Here is a 25,607-nt window from a genome sequence, read left to right as displayed (position 1 = left end):
GGTTTCCTTGTAAATGCAACTGCATTAAGTATTGGTAGGCTTCAATCACTTGTTACCACATTTTTAAGTATAGCAGTTTGGCTGGCATTACTGGGACTTGTATAAGTATTTTACTATCCTCTCCTCCCCTGCGCCACAAGATCCTACATATGATTACTAAAAAATAAGCTCCACTTAGTCCAGTGGGGCTTATTCCCAGGTAAGGTGGTGGACTCTCCTTCATTTGAGGTTTTTAAAAAGTGTTTGGATGATATGCAAGAAGGGATGGATATTAGATGAAAATTTGAAGTTAGAATATGTGAAGATAAATAACCAAGGGTAAAATATGAGGTTATGAATTTGCTGAATAAATTTTTTAATGGAATACAAAAAAGGGAGGTGTGAGGAAGTCACGAAAATAAGTAAATGAATGTAAGATATTATAAAAGAGGGACCTTTAGTTTTTATTTTTTATTTTTATGTTAAATTTTTGGTTTTTGTATTTTTGTAAAAAAATTTCTTTTCTGTTTGTGTGTTATTACTATGTAACTCTTTTCTGTTAAAAATTTAATAAATATTATTTAAAAAAAATTTAAAAAGTGTTTGGATGACCATCTATCAGAGATTCTTTAGTTGTGACATTGCAGGGGGTTGAGCTAGATGGGCCCCTTCCAACTTTACAGTTCTACCATTCAGAATGAGAGAAGTCTTCATCTGTTACAGCCTTCTCTCACTGTGCAAATCATTTGAAATGTCTGTAAAATTTGGAACCAATTCATACATTCATTTTTGAGGTGCAGTAAAGTTCATGTGATGTCTTGACCACTTCATTTTCACCTCTGAAAATAAGGAGCAGTTTGTGTGAAAAATAAACTGTTCCTAAGAGCACGAGTGTATTACGTCAATTAAAAAACAGTTATTTCATTCAGGACTACTGCGGCTTTTCAGCTGTAGGGAATTTTGCACAAATGGCTCCTTGTGTGAAAATAAAAAGTATGAGGCCATCACACAAGGGTGTTGCAACTTCAAAATAGTTATGTGAATTGTTCCTATGTTTGATTTGGAAGAACATATCCAGGGCCCTCCACCGCATTTTAAAATAAGGAGAATGCAAGGCATCCTGGGAACTGTAGTTTGTTATGGATGCTGGAAAGGGAGTAACTACAGTTTCCAGGATTACGGGAAAAGCAATGTACTTTAAATTTGCATTGAATACACTTTAATGTATGGTGTGGATCTGCCCACAGCTTACTTTGTTTGCATTTAAAAGATACAATTTTAACTCAAAAATGTGGGCACAACCAACTGATGACTAACCATTTTCCATTATAATGGGGAATTTGGTACCCATATAATTCTCCCACTGAAATAAAAAATATTTGAGTTTAGTTGGTGTGTGCTCTTGGAAGGGACTACAACTCTATAGTTGAGTGCAAAGGGTTTGAATTCAATCCCTGGCCTCTCCATTTAAAGCCACCTGGCAGCTGGTGAAGTGAAGTACGCTCTGCCTGAGACCTTGGTCTAGTGCAAGGCACAGGCAAAGTTGGCCCTCCAGATGTTTTGGGACTACAACTCCCACCATCCCTAGCTAACAGGACCAGTGGTCAGGGATGGTGGGAGTTGTAGTCCCAAAACATCTGGAGGGCCGAGTTTGCCTATGCCTGGCCTAGTGAATCAGAGTTGACAATACTAGGGCGGATGGACAAATATGGTCTTCCTTGCAGTAAGATTATGTGTCTTGTGATTTTTTTAAAGATAGAATTTAATTTAAATTAGTTAATTTTTGGGGACGGACAGACATGTTTTTAAATGAAAGTTGGAATTGGCTTAGTGAAATGGTTTTTGGAGGCACTGCTTTACAGCAGCCACAATCTTATTTCCAGGGTCAAATTATTGGGTGATTGTCTTTCAGCAGTAGTGCTGTGGAGTGCAGCAAGGTACCATCTTGTACCCAGTGTTGATATGTAGCTGTTGGGTGTGGTGGTGGACTGGATGAGGGCCAACAAACTTGACTCTGAATCCTGGCAAGACGGAGGCACTGTGTGTTGGTGATCCTCAAGTCCAGATAACTGGTCAGTTGCCTACTTTGGATGGGGTCGTACTCACCCTGCAAGAGCAGGTTTGTAGTCTGGGGTGCTCCTGTGTCCATCTTTGCTTCTGGAGACCTAGGGAACCTCCATAGTAAAAATAGTGCCTTTTACGAGCTACAACTGGTGAGACAGCTGCCGCCATTTCTGGACTGCATTCACCTGTCCACTGTTGCCTATGTGCTGCTAAACTCCAGGATTACTGCAATGTGCTCTGTGTGGGGCTCCTCCTGATGTTGGTTCGGAAATGGCAGCTACTGCAAAATGTGGAAGTTCAGCTGCTCACTAGTCACTGCCTTAGTACCCCATTGCTGAAATAATTCCTCTGCTAGTTAGCAAGTAGACAAAGTTTAGGTTTTTGTGTATAAAGTCCTATATGGCTTGGGACCTGGATACAGGAAAGATTGTCGAAATTTGCCAGGTGCATTTTGCAACTGGCTATCGGCCACTTGCAGCCAAGTTAAGATGCTCGGGCGCCACGATGATGCCTGACATCTCCACCATCTGGAGATGTGTGCCTGGGGATCCTTGGATCGTGTCTGTTTTCACGCACTAACAACACATCCTGTATAATTCTATCTGTGATATTTTGTCTGCACGATCAGAACGAATTTTAGGAACCAAAAGATCATATTGAAAAATAGAACCTTCGAGCTGTCTGGCCACCAAACAGCAACTAGACATTCCTTTTTAGCCACTTGTAACCCTGGTTTTAGGGACGTGGGTGGTGCTGTGGGTTATACCACAGAGCCTAGGACTTGCCGATCAGAAGGTCGGCGGTTCGAATCCCCATGATGGGGTGAGCTCCCATTGTTCAGTCCCTGCTCCTGCCAACCTAGCAGTTCGATAGCACACCAAAGTACAAGTAGATAAATAGGTACCGCTCCGGCGGGAAGGTAAACGGCATTTCTGTATGCTGCTCTGCTTTGCCATGCTGGCCACATGACCCGGAAGCTGTATGCCAGCTCCCTCGGCCAATAAAGCAAGATGATCGCCGCAACCCCAGAGTCGGCCATGACTGGACCTAATGGTCAGGGTTCCCTTTTTAACCCTGGTTTAAGGAGCCATTTGGTGCCTGGCTTACATTTCTAGCGTTTCTAACACTGCTCCCCCATTAACATACCCAACTGACCATTGTGAGCTACAGCTGAGGGCCTCTTGCTGATATCATTTATGTGTTTGCCATCCTGAGCAAGTGCATATAGATTAAAATAATGGTACTGGTAGTTGTTGTTGTTGTCGTCGTAAGGAATTTCTAGCCTTCCTTTAGCAAATTGGAAAGCCCAAATGATGGGTGAGGGTGGGGCAGACTTTCACTATAATTCCCATGCAGAAATATTCTAGTGCAGCAGCTTGGATTTTCATTCCTGCACACAAGGGTTCCTCCACAAAACAGATGGTTGGCACTGCTAGCTTTGGCAGCGCTGATCAGACATTTGGGCGGAGGTGTATTTGGAATTGGTCTTCTGCCCAAAACAGATGATTAGAGCAGGGAGTGCCAACCATCTAGAGGAAAAAGCATTCTCCATTCCACAAGACAGGCTTTAGCTGAGATGCCGAATGCCCTGCCCCACTTTATCACAGTCTAATGCAGGCCCTGTTCTAGAAAAACTGTCCATCTGCTGGTCTGAATCTGTTCTGAATGAAGGTGATGGTGTTTACTCACATTATATATTTTTTAAACGATTTAAAGAATGTTTTAAAAATGATTAAATTTCAAAACTTGCCTTTAGGCAGCAGATCTTACATGCTACAGTTCAGAGAAGAACATTTGCTTCACACTTCATTGAAATTCAGAGAAGTTGGGTGTTTTGATTTATGACAGTTAAATAACTATCATGCTATTAATGTTTGGCAAATAGCATTCTTTTTAATAAATCTCATCTCTTTCAGAAGAACCCTGTCAGAAAGGAACCTTTCCCTCCCCCCATCCATTTGTTGTCAATGTGCTGCAGCTATTCAGTTCATTTCACAACAGTTACTTGCCTACCAAAATAGAGATAAAAATTAATAGCTTGCCCATTGCTACATGCATGAATTTTGGTGTGGGGAATCTTTAATTTCTAGTTTTAGAAAACACTGGTTGTAAATAGCAAGTTGTTCTGAGGATTACCAAACTTTTCTTAAAAGAAGAAGAAACCCTTAAAAGGGATGGGGCAGGAAATACTTTGACTTTTTTTAAAATCACTTTGATGTAACCTCAAAGGAATATAAAGAAAAATCATGGCCAGAGTTTGAGAGAGAAGCTTTCATTTTATGTTCCTCTTTAGGAATTCTAGCTTACCAGTGCTGGAACAAAAAATATTTTTACCTGAACTCTGGCTGTGGGAGTGTCTTGAGTTAAGAACTTAATTCGTTCTGGATGTCCGTTCTTAACCTGAAACTGTTCTTAACCTGAGGTACCACTTTAGCCAATGAAGCCTCCCGCTGCTGCCACGCCGCCAGCGCTTGATTTCTGTTCTCATCCTGAGGTAAAGTTCTTAACCCAGGTACTACTTTTGGGTTAGCTGAGTCTGTAACCCAAAGTGTTTATAATCTGAGATACCACTGTAATCTGTACAGGTAAACTGTACCTTTGTTGTAATCTCCTCCTTTATCCTTCTTATAAGTACAGTGGTACCTCGGGTTACATATGCTTCAGGTTACATGCACTTCAGGTTACAGACTCCGCTAACCCAGAAATAGTACCTCGGGTTAAGAACTTTGCTTCAGGATGAGAACAGAAATTGTGTGCCGGCTGTGCAGCAGCAGCGGGAGGCCCCATTAGCAAAAGTGGTGCTTCAGGTTAAGAACAGTTTCAGGTTAAGAACCGTCCTCCAGAACGAATTAAGTTCTTAACCCGAGGTACCACTGTATCTACAGGTGAACTCCCAAGCACTTTATATCCGAGTCAGCCCTTATATCTTTCTAGTATAAGAAATAACAAGGGATAATTGGATGACATTTCTACTTCACTTCTGGCACTCTGAAGAACTCTTTTTAGCTGAAACTATCTCTTAATATTTTTGCTCAGAATCGAATCTAGACCACTAGTCTGTTAAGGAGGTCTGGCACTTGCATCTGACACTTTTTGTGTTACAAAGACACATGTCGTGTCTTCAGCAAAGTGAGTTGTTTGCCACACTAGTTAAAACTAATTAGTTCCAGTTTTAAGGATGATATGTTGCCTGTTCTAATACATGCTGCCTTGTGGCTTGCTTGGTTCAGTATTTAGTCACATGTTCCAGTCAAATTGTGGTTGTATAAAAACGGCACATTCATCAATTAAACTCAAAGTTGTGCACATAAATTATAACTGGCAGTTACATTAATATAAGTTGTTTACATATTGGATAAATCAAATTTCAAACTACTTTACAGAACTGTATTCGCAAATGCTTTTCAGATGTTGGTGGTTTGGGGCTCTGTTCTTTCCACTGAATGTTCTAAAATCTTTCCCTCATAGAACTGTAGAGTTGGAAAAGACCACAAGGATCATCTAGTCCAACCCCTGCAATGCGGGAATCTTTTGCCCAACATGGGGCTCGAACCCACAGCCCTGAGATTAGGAGTCACGGCTTGCTTGATATACACCCTGTCCTTGGAGCAATCATTCTTTTTGCTGCATTTAAGGACTGAAACTTGCATGGAAGTTTGTACTTGGTAGTGGCACCCAAGCATACACACCCTATCAGATATAAAGCGTGCTTATGTATGAAATGGACACTTTCTCTTTAAAATAGGTTTAAGCAGAGGCTCCTTTCCCAGTCATCAAGAACATGTATTTTGGAATGTGCACATATTGTTGTTTGTTTATTGTGACCATTTATAGTCTGCTGTTTATTCAAAGGTCCCAGTGTGGAACATACATAAATATTTTAAACCAGAAATTAACAATATAAAGCCTTGCAAAATACAACATCAGTACAGTTCGCAACATTATTTATTTATTGGTTAAATTTGTATCCCACGCTTGCTCCCAATAGGGCCCAAGGTAAGACCTGTAGTGTAAACTTTGATACTGGCAATGGAAGTAAAAAACATCACCTAGGGAAGCAACTTTTTTCCTTTCTCATATATTTCAGTATACCTGCACTGTTTCAATTAAAATTACCCCAGGAAATCACCTATCCATGCCTGCAGCCATCTCGATTCATGTCTTGATTTTGCCCTTTCAGGTATTTAAGAAAGTGAAAACAAACCAGGATGTTTGCAAAAGCAACGAAGAATTTTGTGAGAGAAATTGACTGTGGAGGAGACTTGATCCCCGTATCTCAGCTCAATAACTTGGACAAATTACAGTTCCTGAACATAGTGACAAAGAAGAAGAAAACCTGGTGCTGGCAGAAACCCAAGTATCATCTCTTATCAGTCACATTGAATGATGTGCTTGCTAAAGATGAACCCATAAAACCAGGTAAAATTAGTTACACGTTGCCACAGGAGATAAGGAAGTATAAAGTCCAAGCCGTTAATAAAAAAGTATTTCAAATCAGACTGCAGAAGATTTGCCTGCTTTAATTTTTGAAAACTTTTAAATATTCAGTTTCGTAAAGGCAGATGTTGCCATGTTAATGCATTTTAACATGTCCTTTTAAAGTATATATAAGATACTAATAATTTTTTCCAATGCAAACACAAGTGGAATTTTATTGCACTGATGTTCTTAAGTGGCTATCAGGCTTTTCTGTATTTCAGATACACATCCTCAAGTTGGTAACTTTCAGAGGAGTAAGTCTGTTTCAGAAGAAAAACCCACTGCATTTTTATATGTATTTGTTTATTGATAAAAATATGTATATACCACTAACTTTATAGAAAACATGTACAGCAAATATAAAACCCACAGGAAACACAAGAAAAATGGGAAAGCAAAAAAATTACAAGGAAATGGCCAATCACATAATATTCATCCAGTTGAAAAGTCCTGTTGACACACACTCACAAATAATACTAAGTATAATACTGATGGTACTTCACTCCCAATGTTTCCATATATTAAATAACACTGGGGATACCAGAGTCTTGTGACGCCTCACAGACATATAAGATTTATTGTGGTGCAAGTTTCTGTGAGCTATAGTCCATTTCATCATCAGGTGCAGTCAGGATGAAGCAACTTTAGCAGAACATAGAATCGTAGAATTAAAGCATTCTGTGATTTCTGCTTGTGTTTCCAATCTAATGTTTTGATGGCTAAGCTACTTCTATGTTTTTGCTTGTTTTCCAAGTGGTTGTGGAGTCTGATTTTGTGAAGTACGAGGGGAAGTTTGAAGACTATGTCAAAGGAAACATTGAAACTTCATTTGGGACGATTAATGTAGGAGCTGGAGGAAGAGGTGTTGTGGAAAGCCAGTCGTCATTTGGAAATCTGAAAAAGCAAGAAGCTGACTTACAGAAGCTTATGAAGGATGTCAAGGGAAAGTAGGTATTCAGCTTCAAAGCTGGTATCCTTGTGAAGTTTTTTTTTTTTAAAATGCACTTAATATTAAGGCAATGTAGTTGAAGGTGCAATATTTCCACCATACTTTCCAAAATTGTGATTTTTTTTAAATATAAGTATGTATTTGTTATGAAACAATCTGCATACTTAAAATCAGAATTAACTGACTTTGCAGTATGTTTTGCCGTTTTGCTCTGATGGAAGCTCTCAAGGTAAGCTATTTTTTTTTAAATGTCCATAACTTCTAAGAGGTAATTATTATTATTTCAGGACACTTTTAATGTGTGATGTTCTGTTGTGTTGTTGCTGGGTTTCTGTACATCAGAGATTTCCAAAATTCTTGTTGTGACATTAGAGTGTTGGCTGCAATGTGTAGGTGCATTGCACAAATGCTCTCCGCACTCCTCCCGGGGCTGGGAAGGGGTTAGTTTAACCTCCAATTTGCTAGTAAAACTGACTATGTCGCGAAATGATGCATATCTAAAAAGTGTGACACCAACATGGAAAGTTTGGAAAGCTCTGCTGTATATTATGTTGGAAGCTGTGCAGAGTGGCTGAGGCAACCCAGTCAGATGGGTGGGATACAAAAAATAATAATTTTATTAGCTGAGTTAGTCTATTATGGCAAAGGCAACAAAGGGTCTTCTAGCACATAAAACCTTAAAAACCCCAAAACCTTATGCCATCATAATTAAGGTAGCATGGTCGTTGGTGCCTTTACTGATCTTTCCATAATTGCAGTGAGCTAAGTAACCACCCAACTGGGTGCGGCTTTTAAATGGTTTTTAATTAAGGAAGATACAGAACAAGGTACTGCCACAACCTGGAAAGCTGTTGGGCCAAACTGAAGCTTTATAGTACGGATCGTGCTTTGTAAGCATGCCTGAAATTAATCCACTGGAAAGCTGTATTTTGAATTGGATTAATAGACGAACTAACATGGGGCTCTGCTTGGTGGAATGTGACAGAGGATTAGATTAGTGTGTGCTGGTCTAGTTAGCTCCCTTTCAAGGGGATAAAACTTGGCTTTATATAATTGCAGACGGTGTTTTGGGTAGAGGGAATGAGGTGGTGTTTTATTGCTCCAGCACGCTGAGGAGAGACAAGAAACAAGATCCAGAGTTCAAACCCCTTTGCAATTTCATAACTACTGTATTTTTCACTCTATAGGACGCACCGGACCACAAGACACACCTAGTTTTTAGAGGGGGGGGGAAATCACTTCCCCCCCAGCCCCAAAGAGCGACGGACAGGGTGCGCGCAGCCTGTCTGCTTCTTCCAGAGCTTCTCGGGGCTTCAGGGGAAGCCTGGGTTCCCCCCCCCCAGCCCCAAAGAGCAAAGAAGCCAAGACAGCGAGTGGGATCCATCCCGCTGGGTGTCTTGGCTTCTGCCGTAGCCATGCAACCTCTCCAGCCGGGAGCTAAACCCGGCTAAAGAAGACAAGGCAGCGAACGCAATCCATGCGGCTCACTGCCTTGGCTTCCTCTTTAGCCTTGTGCAGCCTCTCCAGCCTGGGGAGGCTGCGCGCGGCTATGGCAATTCCCCCACCTCCCGCAAAAGCCCATAGGAGCCACGCACCCTTTAAGGACTGGCTGCGTCAGTCCCTTCTCCCTCCTGGGGAGAAGCCCGCAAGAGCCGCGCGAAGCTTGTGTGCAGCTCTTGGGGGCTTTTCCTGCCTGCCTCCCCCCCTGCATTCGCTCCATAGGATGCACAGACTTTTCCCCTTAGTTTTTAAGAGGGAAAAAGTGTGTCCTATGGAGCGAAAAATACGGTATATACTATGGGTTTTTCCCCCCCACCAAAACAATAATTCTTCCCACCCCCACTTCCTTTGTGTATACTTGTGCTACTCCAGATCAACATCTGTAGAAACCTACTGCTTCCTATGGAATTGAATAGCCATAGAATGAATTATCCTTGGTGTTGACTAATCATATAGACTTATTTACTGATGTATGTCAGTTAGGTGAAGTCAAGAGGGGATAGGTAGAGTGCATACTATAGATTATAAATAGTATTTGTACAACCTTGAAGAAGAGAGACAACAGCAATGTGTTTGGAATCCTATGCAGAGAATGCATATTTGGAATCGCACAGGGCAGGGCAGCAGCTAGCAACAACAACAAAAAGGGGATAGTGAAAGGACCGAGTACTAGGTCCTGCTTCTCACCTGTGTACAACAAACCTTCTGCTTCAAATACAACCTCCTTAAGTGGCTTTTCCTTGGAGGACTATCTGGGATTTGTTACAAATGTTTGCATGTAACATCTAGTTCAGGTATTGAGTCTCCTTGAAACAGAGGAAGGAGCAAGAACTTTTGCACTTAACTGTGCAAAAGAATGAATATATTCTTTAGTTGCTATCCTCTTAGATTTACCTGTTAATTGATATTAGGATGCATTTTCTAGGCACTGTAATAGCTAGCTTGTAAAAGCTTGCCGTAATTGACATTATTAGCTTAACAGTGTGCCATTAACAGGTTTCTTTGACTATAATGAATCCTGCTCTCTGGAGATTATTAAGGAAGTCTACAATCTTCTTTGGGGAAATATTTTTTCCCATTCTCTTGGCACATTGGGACATGATTACCTATTAATACCATTAGATTTTTGAAAGGATTGCCTGCTCCCATACAAACCAGCCTTGTTGAGACTTTCATCGGAGGTTCTTCTTGTGAATGCCCCTGCTTGCTCACATGACGTGGCTGGCTGCCAGGCATAGGGTGTTGCCCCAGCTATGGAATTGCATCCTCAGATTGATTTACCAGACACTGACAAACTAGCAAGGAGCATCTGCTTGCAAAACTAGGGTTGCATCTCTCTTGTTTGTGCCTCTCTTGTTTGCAATTTGCCACCAAAGAATGAACACTTTATCAGCCTCTTACAGATCAGTGCTCTGCACCTAGTTCACGGGTTGTCAACCTGGTCCCTACTGACCACTAGTGGGCGTTTCAGGATTCTAGGTGGGTGGTAGGGAATTCTACAACACAAGCTGAATCCTCCTTCCATCGAGCACTGATGGGCAGTAAGGAGATTTTTACCATCAAGAAAGATGCATTAGTGGGCGGTAGGTATAAAAAGGTTGACTACACCTGGTGTAGTTAATAAAGATACATTTTTTCCTGGGTAGCAATTTTTGTCTGTTTCATACTCCTTCCTCAGGGCTGTTAATCTGCACAATACATTGCTGCAACAAATGCTTGAAAGAAAGCATGAAGTTCTTTGTATCCTGACAAAAAGAATAGTAACAACCCAGAAATGTTTAATATCTGAACATATTCAGACAGAAGAAAAAATGGCTAGTATGGTGGGGATAAAGACAAAAGTTATCAAGGTAAGAACTGGAAAAAAATTTGAATGCAGTTCATTATAGATACGTACTGTTGAATTGCACCTCGCACACATTTAACTTGAGTGATTTCAGCTTTACGTACTTGGCGGCTGGCCAGCTGAAATCGTACAAATTAAATGCACGCAAGGCAGAGAGCTGAAGAACTCTCAGAATATCTTGCCAAGCTTTGGGAAGCTCTTGTGTGGACTCTGGGAGGCTGTCACAAGATCTCAGACAGCCCGGCAAGATCTTGCGAAAACCTCCCCAGAGCTCAGTAAGCAAGGCGGAAAGCACCTTGCGTGGGGCAAGATCTGATCGGCGCACCAACTTCAAAAAGGTAGGGATGCTTGCACAGGATACATTCCAGGGTTGTTTTGACTATACACGATTTTGGCTTTATGCACAATCCCCGGAACATAACCCCTGCATAAGTTGCAGTTTGACTGTGTTTTACTTTAAAACTGTGACATGTTCCATTTAGCGTCTTAAGATTATCTGTGCTGTTATAGGCCCCTGTAGCTTTCCTGCTTCTGAACAGTTCTTCACAAGTATGCAGTGATTCCACATGCCGAGGTGCAGCTCTGTGGGACATTCTCCTACGGAAGCTCAGTTGCAAGGAAAGCTTTGCAATAATACATTCCTTTAATTTCCTCGTTTCATTTCGGCACATGCTGGGGAAGCTCCTTATGGATTGTCCCCTAAGTCTAATCAGGGGTGGGAAAACCTTTGGCCCTCCAGATTCTTTTGGACCACTACCCCCAACCATCCGTAACCTTGGGTCCCAATGGCTGGGGCTGGGGGAGCTGGAGTCCCAACAACATCCAAGGAAGCCACAGGTTCCACATCCCTGGTCTGCTTACTAAAAATTACATGGCTTCATAGAACTAAAGTTCTGTATACATGTTTGTGCCTGCCCACCCCCCAGCCCCATGGCTTTCTTCAGGCAGGTGTTTAAGAATATTGGTGCCTGTGAAAAGGAAAAAAAATCATTTCCCTATGGCAGGGTTACTCTAGAGCAATGCTAGCTAGAGGTGCCTTTGGGCAAGATACCTCGAACAGGCTCCGCTCTCTGCACCCATCTCCACCTTGCCACTGCCCATTTGCTTGCCCTCTCCTTCTGGGTGCAATCTGCATGACCAGCCAGAGGGAGAGTGCAAAGCAAGTGGAGAGCATTGCTTTATTCTCGCCCTGCTTGGGGAAGGGAGGCAGCCAAAGATAGGAAGAGGAGCATCAGGGCCATGAAGCTCAGGAAGTCAGTAGCTGGTCTCTTACAAAGCTTTGTACCCAGGTGCCCAGTGATGCTGGCTTCTGCCCTTGAATCTGCTCCAGATTAAGATTTTGAGACAGCTCTTTTAAAAGAGTGAAACCTGAGCGATCTGAGGGACGTTTGTCAGGATGGTTTTCCTAAACGTTTACTTAAGACACTGCAAAAGTGGCGCACCATCTTCTCAGTGTGGAAATATTCCGATCAGTTTGGAAGCTATATCAGCATAGAGGTGCTTTGCCAAGCCTATGTCACAAACTCAGGCTAACAATATAAAACACTTGTGTTGGACCGAAGTCCTATTAAGTCTACTGCTCTGGTCAGCGGTGTAGACGCTCACAAGCAGTGTTACAGAGATGGTCCCACTTGGCTGTGTCTCTGGTACCCTGGTAAGCAGAAAGTTATATACTGCCTCAATTGCTGGACGATCAATATATAGCCATGGAGGATCATTCTTATGGTAGACCTGTGGCCAATTCCAATAATGGTTTAAAAACCAATTTAAGCTGTTTGGGCACAGCCAACTAGCAGAGGTTGGTATATTAGGACAAACGGGGCACTGTCCTGCCAAACTCAGCTTGCCCTCTGACATTCCTCATCTGCCTACCCTCTTTCTTCTGCACCAGGCAGAGCTCTGCCTGTCCTTGACACTGGTTTCACCTAAGGCTTCTCTAATGGTCACCAGCAACTACCTGTGGCCAACCTTGTGGAAACAAATTCTGTAACGTCTGCACCCTGTGAAAAAGAACTCTTTTTTTGTTTTCTGTTTCATCAACTTGTGTAACTGGCTTAGAAAGGATGGAGAGAGCCTTTTTTGTGGTGTGTTTGTTTTTTGTAGTGCTACATAACTAAGTATGTTGTTTATCTTGACATTCATTTTGTCTGCAAGTTATTACTGGCACTGAATTAAGCCAGTGTAAATTAAAGAGCGGATTAATATCTCCCTCAGGTATCAGTGAGTGAAAATGGGAATGTGATAAAGGATTCTAATGTGATCTTGGAGATCCCTGCTCCCACAGCTATTGCTTATGGTGTAATAGAACTTTATGTAAAGCGTGACGGACAATTTGGTAAGTAATATGTTCATCTTCTTCCCTTGAGCAGCATTACCAAGCTCTGTAGCTTGATGAGCGATGCATTTTTGCTAGGATTAGGACATGATACAGTCAATCAAGTTGTTCACTGTCCGATAACTTTTGAATAGAGTTAGAGGGGAGAAACAATACAAGGATTTGGAAGTGTACACAGTTGCTTAAAGCCATTCTTGCCTTTGCTGAATTTGAAAATGCACTTACTTTTAAGAGGGACTCTGTCCACAGTGTGTTGTCTTGGGTGTATTACAAAAGAGTCTTTCTGTTATCGTAAATGAGCAAACGTATTAGTGACACAAGAGTCTTCCTCCCCAGCAGATCCATCTGTCAGAGTCGGTCTTGTTCTTTTGCTAACTCATTCAGCTGCTATAATCCATTGTTGCTCATACACCATCTGCTTTTACAGTAGAGTTTCTCCTAGCCTTTTTTCCAATTATTCCCCTCCTGCTGAACCTCTATAGTACTTCATAAGCACCCTGCAGGGTTTTGTGTATTTTTTGGTGGAAGTTTCAGCAATTTATGGATGTGCAACACAAAAATGGAAGCAGAGAAAACTTATTCCACTCTGTTCACTGCCTCTGCCTCCCAAACCTCCCACGGGACTCAAAGCATCAGGCAGGATACAGTTAAAGGAGTTCTTGAAAGGGAAATTCACACCTTTGCAGTTGACATCATCCAGTGAGGGTTGCCTTATTTGACCTGCAAAGGATGATCTGACTAGTGCAAGGGAACCAATTTGTCAAATGGGTAGGATCACCCGCCTGTCAATCAACTGACATCATAATGGTCAGGGGTGGCCCAAGACATTTGGGTATCTGAGGCAGACCCCAGAATGGCGTTCTCCATATCAGGGAAGATCTACATCAGGAACAACAGGAGGAGAAGGAAGATCAACCCTGCCACCTTGCCCCATGAGTGGGCTGGCTCTCATAATGGTGTCAGGTGGTTTGGCACTTTGACGTTCCAAAGTCAGGACTTCGAAGCACCTTCCATGCAGCAAGGTGGGGCTAGGTCTTTCCCTTCATTTTAGCTGTTGCTGCTCTGCTGATACAAGGAAGGAAAAAGCTATTTTAGCATGACTTTACTGCTTGTGAAGGTGCTTTGAAGCCCCAACTTGAGGACTTTACAGCACATTCAAACTGAGCAGGATTCAGGATGGGGTTGCGTTGAAACCACTGCTTGAAACAGAGGGGAGAACTTCATTTTAGCAGAGGTTTCTATCCTACTTAACACTGGGTTCACCCGAACCATGCAGGATTGACCTCCCTGGCCAATTCTGCTTTGTACAATGCTTTAGAAGCTCCCAACAACCAAGTGGGGGTTGGGCACTTCAGAAGCTGCTCAAGGGGGCTTTGTAGGTGTAGGATGGGTGAGTAGGTGTGGCTTGCCCAAAATGGCTTTGTGGGCAGGCAAAGTTTGGCCTGTGGGCAAGACGTTCCCCATCCCTGAACCAGTGAGAGGAATCAAAGGTTTCCTCATTATGTCCCTCCAGAGTTGGTGACCTGCGGTGCCTCAGACTTATATGTGTCCATGTCGGAATTGATGTTTGAAGGACCTGATGCCTGAATTGACCCTTGCCTGCTGGGGATCTAGTTTGCAGTGATTTCAGACAGAATTTCTTTTCTACCATTTATGATCCTCTTCCACTTGCTCATCCTTCTCAGCAGTGCAAGAGTATCTTATAGGCTTGCCTGGAACTCATTTGACATTGGCAAAAGGCCAGTGAAAAGATCCACCTGAGGGGCAGGTTAAATGCAAAGCCTTCAAGCACCTCATTTGTTTGCAATGTTCATGGGTGGTAGCATAGGAGTTTTATTTGGCTGATATAAGAGAATGGAGCAGATATTATTGTTGCTGTAGTTGTCAAGATATTCTGGTTCATCTCCACATATCAATTTTAGCACTATGGATATAATTTGATAGAGTGCTTGTGTGTATGCACAGATCTTAAGATGACAACTAAGCATGAACATTAATGATAAAATATTAACATTTCCAGCCTCTATATCTTCTCCCTATTGGAATGGTTTGTTTGATCGAGATAACAAGTGCAACACCCTTGGGTTTATTAACTTCTGTCCTCTTCGTTGCTGCCCTGCCCTTTTTGGTATTTGGTGATCTTATCTCTCAGGCGTCATATAAGATGGATGTCTCCACTATCTCAGTTTATGTATAGGGAAAGTTTTTAATGTTTTATTATGTTTTTATGTGGGGTCTGCCGCAGAACAAGAGTCCACAACCCTACCTCATGGGGGGATGTCTAGTGAACGAAGTGTGTCATCAAGCAAACCATATTTTCTCTAATACCCAGTTAGTCACTCCTCCCGCAGGAGCTAGTGAAATAAGTATGTCAGCATGGGAACGTAGATGCTGCAAGGCAAACTGTTTCCACTATTCAGGGAGAATACGCTATAGCAGAAGGGCGTTCCTGATCTCTTTCCTTGGTGCCCAGCAACTTGAGCAAAGAATAACTCCCTTCAAATTGGGCCCATAAAAGTTTTATTGACTTGTGTAGTAAAGTTTTATGGCAGCAAATCGCAAGGGATTATTGCATGCATGATGATCGATCAGTTTTCCATACAGTGGTACCTCGGGTTAAATACTTAATTCATTCCAGAGGTCCGTTCTTAACCTGAAGCTGTTCTTAACCTGAAGCACCACTTTACCTAATGGGGCCTCCCACTGCCGCTGCCGCTGTGCTGCTGCCATGCAATTTCTGTTCTCATCCTGAAGCAAATTTCTTAGCCCGAGGTACTATTTCTGGGTTAGCGGAGTGTGTAACCTGAAGCATATGTAACCTGAAGCGTATGTAACCCGAGGTACCACTGTATTCTGTTTCTTCTCGTTGAATTGCAAAAGGGACCAAGTCTAGAGTTCTGGATTGGCACCATCTGTACCCTTGGTATATCATCTCCTTTATACTGTTGCAGGAATGCTTCTTCTGTTTGCTGTATTTACCGTATTTTTCACACCATAGGACGCACCTTTTCCCTCCTAAAAAGCAAGGGAAAATGTGTGTACGTCCTATGGAGCGAATGCAGGGGGAGGCAGGCGGGGAAAGCCCCCAAGAGCCGCACACAAGCTCTGTGCGCTCTTGCGGGCTTTTCCACAGGAGGGAGAAGGGACTGACTGGCCGCATCAGTCCCTTCTCCCACCTCCCAGAAAAGCCAGGAGAAGCCGCAATCTCTTTAAAGGGGTTGCGCGGCTTCTGCGGGCTTTTGGGAGAGGTGAGGGAATCTCCCCACCTCCCAGGAAAGCCAGGAAAGCCCTGCACAGCGTCTCCCGGCAAGGAGAGGCTGCATGGGGCTAAAGGGGAAGCCAAAACAGCGAGCAGGATCCATCCCGCTCGTTGCCTTGGCTTGCTCCATAGCTGCGCACAACCCCTCCGGCAAGGAGAGGCTGCACGGGGCTATGGATTCTTTAGCCCTGCGCAGCGTCTCCTGGCAAGGAGAGGCTGCACGGGGCTAAAGGGGAAGCCAAAACAGTGAGCGGGATCCATCCTGCTCGCTGCCTTGGCTTGTGCCATAGCCTCGTGCAACCCCTCCGGCAGGGAGAGGTTGTGTGCAGCCTGTACGCTGTTCTTTGGGGCTGGGGGAGAAAAAAGGTTTTTTTTTCTTGATTTCCACCCCCCTAAAAACTGGGTGCGCCCTATGGTCCGGTGGGCCCTATGGTGCGAAAAATACGGTAAGTAAGTTTGCCTCTCTGTAGCCCTGCCCATTAAGATGTCCTCCAAATGGCCAGAATGTGTATGAACACAGTCTCGGCTCACGTACAGTCCCCATCTCAGATTCTTGCTCACTTTGCATCCACAGTGAGCCTCTGGTTGCAAATTGATATATCGAAGTGGGGTAGAAGTAAATCCTTGCCACAGAATTTCAGGGTAGCTCGTATCTGCTCACAAGGGGGTGCTTTGCTTTATGCTTCTATGTTTTCCTTTATTTCCAGTGCTCTTTCTGGGAATGCATCTGGTAGTATTGGTAGCACATGTGGCTCTTGAGTGCTTTATAACTCTTAGCAAACCACAGCCCATATTTCTTCGTGGCTTTGCCAGCATGGAACACACAGTGCCTTTTTGCCAGCTAGAATTAGGGAATTGTTATCATGCAAATAGGCTTTAGGAAGAGTGGGAAGGGCAGTGCTCTAACAACCACTGATATCACATAGCTGTGAAACTTGGACAGTTGACCAGCTATGATATGGTTTGTCCACATTGATATTTGGGGGGAGGTCCGTTGGCTGTATGTACACTCTACATTTAAAGCACATTTCGTTGTCGCCCCTAAAAAAAAAGAATATTGGGAACTGCGGTTTGTTAAAGGTCCTGCAAACTAGCTCTGTGAGAGGTAAATTGCAGTTCCCAGAATTCTTGGTTAGGCAATAAGTTTTAAATTTGCTTTTCGTATGGTGCAGATCTGGATCACAGGTCCAGATGCCACTTACTCCTCGCTGCTTCCTATCTGGCTTATGAAGATATCTTTTCCTCCTGCCTGATCCTGGAGTTTAGAAGGATAATGCAGGCTTCCAGACAGACTTACTCACTTGGGACATTATTAGATAAGATTGCCCTGGGAACAGAAGTTAATTCAATAGTGTTACCAATATCTCTTCTTTCCAATGTTCGCAGCCAGCTCTTATTAGCTTTAGCAGAGGCACGAGGAGCACCATGGCAGAGTCTCATTACTCTTGGGAATAGCTTTAATTTGTATTTCTCTCTCTCTCTCTCCCCCCCCCCCATCTTTCTGTGTTGCTTGCCTGGGTCTCTAAGGGTTTTTAATATGCCAACAGCTCCACAAACAATTGCTTCCTTCATCTCATTCTCCAGCACAGAGGTTTGCGTGGCCGCGGCCTTTTTATCTTTGTTGAAATGCTTCCTTCCTGGTGCTCTGTTTGTATTTCCCTTTTTATACATGTCCTCAATTCAGTGAGAAGGGATATGGATGTGGAACAGTTATATTTTAATTCTGAGCATGGGCTGTGAAGTTGACAGTTAGCGTTGCTCCTCCCGTCTCACATTTATCCTTAAGTCTGCTGTTATCTTCATGCAGATTTCATTACAGTTTTGCAAGAGTGCTGGGGAAAGTGAAATCTCTTCCATTTTCTCATAGATCCATTTCTCAAAACATCCGTGTTGTTAACTCTGGCTCTGATGAGAATTTGTTTTCTACGCAATTGACATGGAATCAGTTACCTTGATGAATGATGGACTCTCCCTCGCTAGGGGTCTTTAAACAGAGCCAGCGGAAAGCTATCATCTGTCGAGGGATCTTCTAGCTCTTGAGTTTTTTCAGAGGAAGTAGTTGAATTAGAGCAGTGATGGCCAAACTTGGCCCTCCAGCTGTTTTGGGACTGCAGTTCCCATCATCCCTGACCACTGGTCCTGTTAGCTAGGGATGATGGGAGTTGTAGTCCCAAAACAGCTGGAGGGCCAAGTTTGGCCATCACTGAAGTAGAGGGCCTCCAAAAACCACTCCCACTCTTTTAGAAAGTTTACATCCACACTACAAATTAAAAGAGCATGGCCTCCACCCCCAGCCCCCAGAGAATCCTGGGAATCATAGTTTGTTGAGGGTGCTGGGGCAAACTACAGGAATCTTTGGAAGAGGCAATGCGCTTTAAATGTATGGTGCAGCTGCATCCAGAAACAAAGCATATAATATTATTTTAGTTTTTCCTTCTGCAAATGAGAGTGCTGCAATCTGACTGCTATATGCATTTTCTAAAAGCTTATAAATCATAAAGTGAATTGATTGTGATACTCAAAAGTGCTCGTCCTCTCCCCCCCTCTCTCTTTTTCAAAAAAGATCACACCTTGAATAGAAAGGGGCAGGTTGTTTAGCTGCTGCCTCTTCAAGATTCCATAAGAGTTCTCTGAAAAGTCAGGAAAAACTTCCTTGACTCAAAGCCCTTTCCTGGCTGGGCTGTATGTGCGGCCTGATGTCCACTAGGGGGAGTGGTGGAGCCAGATCCAAATCTAACCAGTTCCATCCTTTGTCAAAAGCAAATCTGCACATATTTCTGTGTGGGCCACGCAGAGCAAACTTAACCCAAAGGTGTGTAGTCAAGTAGCCCATCCTATGGGAACGGTACTTAATGATAGCAAGCCACACAATATTTAGGTTTTCATTCCACTGTCTTTCTGTACAGATGGGACAAAGAGGAGTATGAATCCTGAATCGCTAGGACTTAAGTTCCTTTGGGTGACAGCAGAAAAACTGTTAACGGTATTCATCCTAGTAGTTTGCTTCTATTAGCAAATGTGTATTTTGATGAATGGACAGCCGAGTAAATGGACAGTTAGATACAATCTCTTTCACATAACTGTGGGTCTCGTGGTGTGATGTGTTATTTACCGTAACATGACAGGGGGGAAATGTTTCTCATGGCAACCTTCACTAATTAAAAAAATTTAAACATGGTACTTGGATCCAATTCTCATTTATATCTTTGAGGAGCTGTAAACTAAACATATCATGTTTTAGCAAACTTGCTAATTAGCTACGATTGTGTAGCCCTCCTTCCCAACCAGTTAAAGACTTGCTGGGCAGTAATTTAGCAGTTTTCTTTTTCTCTCTAAAAGTTCAGGTGCACAGGAAGAAAAGTTAAATGTGTGTGTGTGTTTGGCAGGCTAACATGTAATCAAAAGGCATCTGCTGGGTAATTTTTTGTTGCTGTGTTTCCAAAGTCTTTCTGGACAACTCAATCAAGCCCTTTCTGTTTGACAGAATTCTGCCTGCTACATGACCAAGAGGGTGGCTTTGAAAGGGACAGCATGGAAGGAACGGCTTATCGGTCTGCAGCTTTCCGATATTCTTTCTTCCCCCATCTTCTGGATGCTGTCGATAGTGAGAATCCGCCAGGCCCTGTCCCCAGTGATGCCCCATTAAGTGTTTTGAGCAAAGGTAGGACTGAGTGGGAAGTGTTAAGAAGTACAAAAGAAAACCTGGCTCACATTAAGAACAAAATGGAAGATCAACCTGTTTTCAGTTTTAAATAGGTCTTCTGAAAAGCTCTTAGATATCAGGGTACACAAAGGAACGTTGGGATGTGCGTAGGAGAAGAGTGTTGGAGATAGTTTGCCAACCTGATTGCTGCAGCATGGAAAGAGGGGTTTGAAATTCCCCTCCCGGTCTGTATTTCCAGTTCTTGAACCTAAGAAAAAGACAGTTATATTGGTATTGCAGCAAACCTCACACCCAGCCCTTAGCCTGAGCAAGACAGTGTTGTGCAACTTACTGTTAAATGGAGAGGGAAACACTGGTGTCAGCTGCTGGTTCATAAAATTCTCATCCCTCTGAGTAGAAAAGGCCACATGCTCCACGTGTTGATATGTAAAAAATAAAGAGGTGGTGTTTTGGATTTGGGCAAGGATTTTTTTTGTTATCAATGAATTGAGATCCTCTCAATGGATTTGAGATTGGTGCCTACCATTGGATATATTTATACCACTCTTCCCCTCAAAGTACGTATGTGGGTTTGCTTTGGATTCCCCCCAAAAAACTGGGAGGGGAAACAAATTATATCTTCCCCTTTGTCCACCTCCAAGTTGCTCTGTACAATTGCATCCATATTTCTGGAGCGTTTTCTATGCACACATTTTAAAGGTGTGGTTTCCTTTTACATAGTATGCTATTGGTCTATAGGCTCCTCTCCTGGGCAACCGTTAAGGCATGTGAAGGTACCAAATGTCAAAATGTGGTGCTTTGGAACGTGTGCTCCCTGTTCTGCTTGGAAGGTAGATCATCCCTTGCCGTGAAAACTTAATTGCGAACTATTTTGGCTACGCTGTGCCCCTTCCAAACTGTTCCAAATTAATGTTTTAGGATGCACGCATGGAATAGCAATTTTTTGAGAGCATTTGTTGCACAGCATGGAAACAGTTTCTTAATTAAATTCCCCAGCAGAGGCTTACTTAGCACCTTGACCCTGCAGAACCTTGTTTTTGCTCAGGAAGCGCCGCCTTACTCGACAAAGCCATGAGAGAGGTAGATGCAGAAGCTGTAAATGAGGGTCAAATTGAGATTTAGGGCAGCGAAAATTGGTTGCTGGTGTGTGCTTGCTGTATCTTGCCCAATTAAGGTCTAGTCAGACAAAGTTGTGACAAGAAAAAGAATTAGTTTGCAGGACAGGGGAGAGCAGGTTGCAGCTTGCTTTGCCTTACAGCTTTGTAGCTGCTTTTCCTGCTTCATCAAAGCGTTTCCATAACACCTTTGCATAAGGCCTCTGAATGTGGTCTTTCCCCCAAGTTCCCAAGTTCCAGAGCTATGATAAAAATCAGCCATTTTTCAATCAATGAAACAAAATAGGACTTTCTTTGGAATAGGTAAATTGATTGAAAAAAATGAATCTCTTTGTATTGCTGAAATTGAAGTGATTTTTGTTGAAAGTCTCCCCATGACCGTTTTCCTAGTTTGCTGCTCTGTGTGACTATTTCAAAGGCTTGTGGCTGCTTCTTGATTTCATTGGCTTACTCTAGCCAGTTCAAGCAATCCTTAAACATATTTGCAACTGATCCAAATTTAGGCCTCATTTGCCATTCAATCCCAGGTTTTATTATCTGCTCTATAAATGAATAGTACATGAATGTACTATGGGTTTTTCTCTTTTACTGGCTGAGTGCATCCAGAAAAAGCATTTATGTTGCAGTTTGAGTTATGTTTGAGTTCCGGGCATTCACTGTGCTAGCTACTCTTCATACATTTTCTGCACATAAAAGCTTCCTCTTTCTAGAAAGAAATCAGTTTTCAAAATAAATGCTGCCCCATATACACCCTGATAAATCATAATGGAGTAAAACATGTACAATATATTTACCGTATATAGATGTAGCATTTATTAAAATGAAACAAAAAAACAAGAAATAAGTGGTGCACTGGGTGAAAAAGGGCAAATTCAGCATTTTAAAAAAAAAGTTAATGAAGAAGAGGCACAACAATAAGTAGGAACAGATATGCTGTTAAAACAAAGGTGAGGAACCAGGGGCCCTCCAGATGTTGAACTCCAATTCCCATCAGGTCCAGCCAGCATGGCCAATGGGAGTTGACAACTTCTGGAGCGTCACCAGTCCCCCGCACCCCTAAACCATTTGCAGAGTTTTACCTCTCTAGTGTAGTGCAAGCTACAGAAGTGGAGTGCAAAGTAGTTAACAAATGGAGGGCAAATTTGGCATTGCGCTGTGATTTCTGTCCCAGGAAAGATTGTATTATTACGCCTTGAAAACATATTTAGTAATGCTCTAATTCAGAAATGGAGATCTTGTCGTCGTCCCCCAAACTGCAATCCCCAGCCCCAGCCAGCATGGCCAGTGGACAGAAATGATGGGAGTTGCAGTCCAATATCATCTGGTGCCGCACCCCCGCTTTTAAAAAATGTTTCATTGAACTGGTAACCTTTGGTTGAGATGCTGTTGAAAGTTTTGCCCCTTCAAATCCCTTTCAGTGTGGTTTCTATTAAGTGGTTGCTTAATGTGTGTCCCCTTTTGTCTCTGAAAGATGCCTTGCAGTTCAAGACCCATTTCCAGCCCTTCATGAAGCTAACGGAGGAAAAGCAGGGAACTTTATACCAACTACTCTGTGATTTTCTGCTTCAGGAAGAAATGGTGACTGAGCTGGAGGATGTGGTAATCTTTTTCTTTCTTTCCAAATACACAAACTTTCTCCTTTTTATTTATAAGCAATAATAGCTGATTTTCGACCCCCGCCCCCATGGGCTGATGTATTTCTGGTCCCATATTCAGCATCCCATCAACACTGTCTGTTCTTTACAGCTGGACCATATATGTACAGAAGACAAACCAGAACTCCTTGTAATGGTGGAGTCAAAGCCACCAGAGCAGAAAAACATAGAGGATTTCTTACAGCTTGTTGGAATCCGTTTACGGAACAAACAGTTCCTGCAGAAGGACCCACTTTCCAACAAGGAGCTCCTCTTAGCGGCTCACATCCTCCTCAGTGCTATGGCAGGTACAGTAAGAAAAAAGAAATTAGCTGCTTGGTGGTTCTAGAACTGTGGGAAAGAAACACCCACCCTGAAAGACTTTGGAAAACGGGCAACAGCCGTAGGCTAGATTGGGTCAATGGCCAAATTTTGTGTGAAGCAGTTGCCATTTCTTCCCTTCCATGACATCATTTGTCTACTCTATTCCAACTCCCTGCGATGAAGGAATATTTCGCCCAACGTGGGGCTTGAACCCTCAACCCTGAGATTAAAAGTCTCATGCTCTGCCGACTGAGCAATTTTGCTTTCTCCTGTGATAGAAGTAAATAGCATGCAGTCTTGAGCAGCAGCATTGAGAGTGCAAAGCTCAGTTGCCTGGTTCAAGAAGCCAGTTTGCTACATTCTGTGAAGTTGATGGCTGGTAAATTGAGGCTGGGAAGAGAGATGTTCGCTTCTGCTGGGAAACTTGTTAAGCTATTGCTGGTTCCTGAAGAATAGCAATGGCTGTTCGCTACCCGATTATTTTTTTTAAGAATTATTTTTCTCATTCCCTCCCCACTGCCCCCCAATTCTAGATTTCATGAGTTTACGTTGTTAAGGTTTCCATATAGGCTTGTTTCACTGATATGATATGTAAAAATTTTCAATTTCATCCTTGTTTCGGTTTGCCTCTTTATTTCCTTGCTGCAGAACTGTCTGATTATGCGCTTGTCCTGCTTCGCGCCTGCTGCGAACTCCAGGTTGTCCCCGCTCTATGTTGCTTGGTAAGTCCTGCAATCGCAAGTGTGCAGTCACGATAGCAGCATGGCTTTGCCCCTTGCATCATCCACGGCCGGCATGGCCAGTAATCAAGGAGGCTGACAATTCTCATCAGTAGCATGTGGAGGGCCAGAGGCTCTGTCATTCCTGGCACATATAGCCCCATTATAGCCTTACATGAGCCCTAGGATAGGCTGATACTGACTGACAAGGTCATCTAGTGAGTTTCCTGCCCGAGTGGGGATTTGAACTCAGGTGTGGGTTAAACCACAGAGCCTAGGACTTGGCGATTCGAATCCCCACAATGGGGGTGAGCTCCCGTTGCTCGGTCCCTGCTCCTGCCAACCTAGCAGTTTGAAAGCATGTCAGAGTGCAAGTAGATAAATAGGTACCACTCCGGCGTGAAGGTAAACGGCCTTTCCGTGCGCTGCTCTGGTTCACCAGAAGCAGCTTAGTCATGCTGGTCACATGACCCGGAAGCTCCCTCGGCCAATAAAGCGAGATGATCGCCGCAACCCCAGAATCGGCCACGACTGGACCTAATGATCAGGGGTCTTTTTACCTTTACCCTTGTTCAGCACTCTCTCTAGACACTTCCTAAATATTTTAAGTTCACCCTCGCTACTGAAGGGGTTCACTTGAAATTTCATTGTAAATGCCTCTTAACCTTTCTTTCTCTCTCTCTCTGAACAGCCTAACAGGACCTCGGCGGATGGCACGCTAACACTTGCAGATCCAGCGCTAGCTCCCCTTGCTGACACCCAAAGGTTTCAGATAGCACAAAGGCTGTTTGCTTTATCAAACATTAACCTTGAGATGACAGAGTCGTGCATAAAAGCTGTAACCATGAAGAAACCCAGATTTTCCCCAATCATTCTCTATATAGCATTGTATGGACTTCATGCATTAGGCTGTAAAACAGCTCAGGCTTGAAGCAGCGGCCTGGGTGGTTTAATAGGATAACTAACGGCAGTATTTAATATCTGTCATAATTGAGTTGGACTTGGCTGATTTGCATCATTACAATGGGAACATGGGCAAATTGGCTGTGCCACTGGAGCATGGCAGAAGTTGAAATGGAGTGTATAAATGAAAATATTGAAGAGCCATGCAAGGGCGCTTCATCTGCAATGCACATATTAAAATACATCTTCAGTTTTTGTCTCCTCAGAGGTTACTTCAGAAGCATTTATTTGTTCTATAAGCAGCCTTTGCTTTATTGCTTTGTTAGCATTTGTATATACTAGAGCAGAGGTCTTCAGTGAGTTGGGACCACCTAGTGGGTCTCGGTCTGATCTACCAGCATTGCAAATATATGGTGAAAGAGTTAAGAAAGGAGTCTCCAAATGCATGTTTCAGTTGAAAGTGGATCTTGGGTCTGAAAAGGTTGAAAATCCCTGTACTAGAGAGTTTTGTTATCCAAAACATCTTTGTGGAAGGAGTCATTTCAAATCTGACCCAATTCCGTTTCCTTGAGGAAGAGGTTGTAGCCACACATGCTTTGAGTGCAAAAGACCCTTGGTTTAATCTCTGACATCATGTAGGTGTTAGCAGAAATCTAGGGGTGCAAGGAGAAGTCTTTGCTAAGTGGGCATAGTATAAGGAAGCATTGTGTATTCATCCTGCTCATCTGGGTTCCACCCCTTCCTTTGAAACGGTTTAGACCTTTGGAAAAAGCAATCAGGTTTTGAAACATGCCCTATATTAACTGGGATGGCGTATTCAATGTTTTACTCAATAAA

The 25,607-nt window shown here is 43.0% G+C and overlaps 1 protein-coding gene across 2 annotated transcripts in view; it reads left to right on the top strand.

The window, feature by feature from the left end:
• Window positions 1-25,035, top strand: part of GSDME (gasdermin E) — a 28,236-nt gene extending 3,201 nt beyond the window's left edge. For both annotated transcript variants that reach the window (XM_079948038.1, XM_079948039.1), the window contains 9 exons: window positions 6,224-6,462; window positions 7,277-7,469; window positions 10,650-10,821; window positions 13,032-13,152; window positions 19,896-20,072; window positions 22,662-22,789; window positions 22,937-23,132; window positions 23,797-23,870; window positions 24,559-25,035. In XM_079948038.1, the coding sequence (XP_079804164.1) occupies window positions 6,252-6,462; window positions 7,277-7,469; window positions 10,650-10,821; window positions 13,032-13,152; window positions 19,896-20,072; window positions 22,662-22,789; window positions 22,937-23,132; window positions 23,797-23,870; window positions 24,559-24,798 (1,512 nt within the window). In that variant the 5' untranslated portion in view covers window positions 6,224-6,251 and the 3' untranslated portion in view covers window positions 24,799-25,035. The remainder of the gene's footprint in view (window positions 1-6,223; window positions 6,463-7,276; window positions 7,470-10,649; window positions 10,822-13,031; window positions 13,153-19,895; window positions 20,073-22,661; window positions 22,790-22,936; window positions 23,133-23,796; window positions 23,871-24,558) is intronic.
• The last annotated feature ends 572 nt before the right edge of the window (window positions 25,036-25,607 follow it).

This window comes from Podarcis cretensis (assembly GCF_951804945.1).
Source record: "Podarcis cretensis genome assembly, chromosome: 12".
Classification (NCBI taxonomy): Eukaryota; Metazoa; Chordata; class Lepidosauria; order Squamata; family Lacertidae; genus Podarcis; species Podarcis cretensis.
The sequence above is the reverse complement of the archived record's forward strand: the minus strand, read 5'-3'. Positions and strand labels throughout refer to the sequence as shown.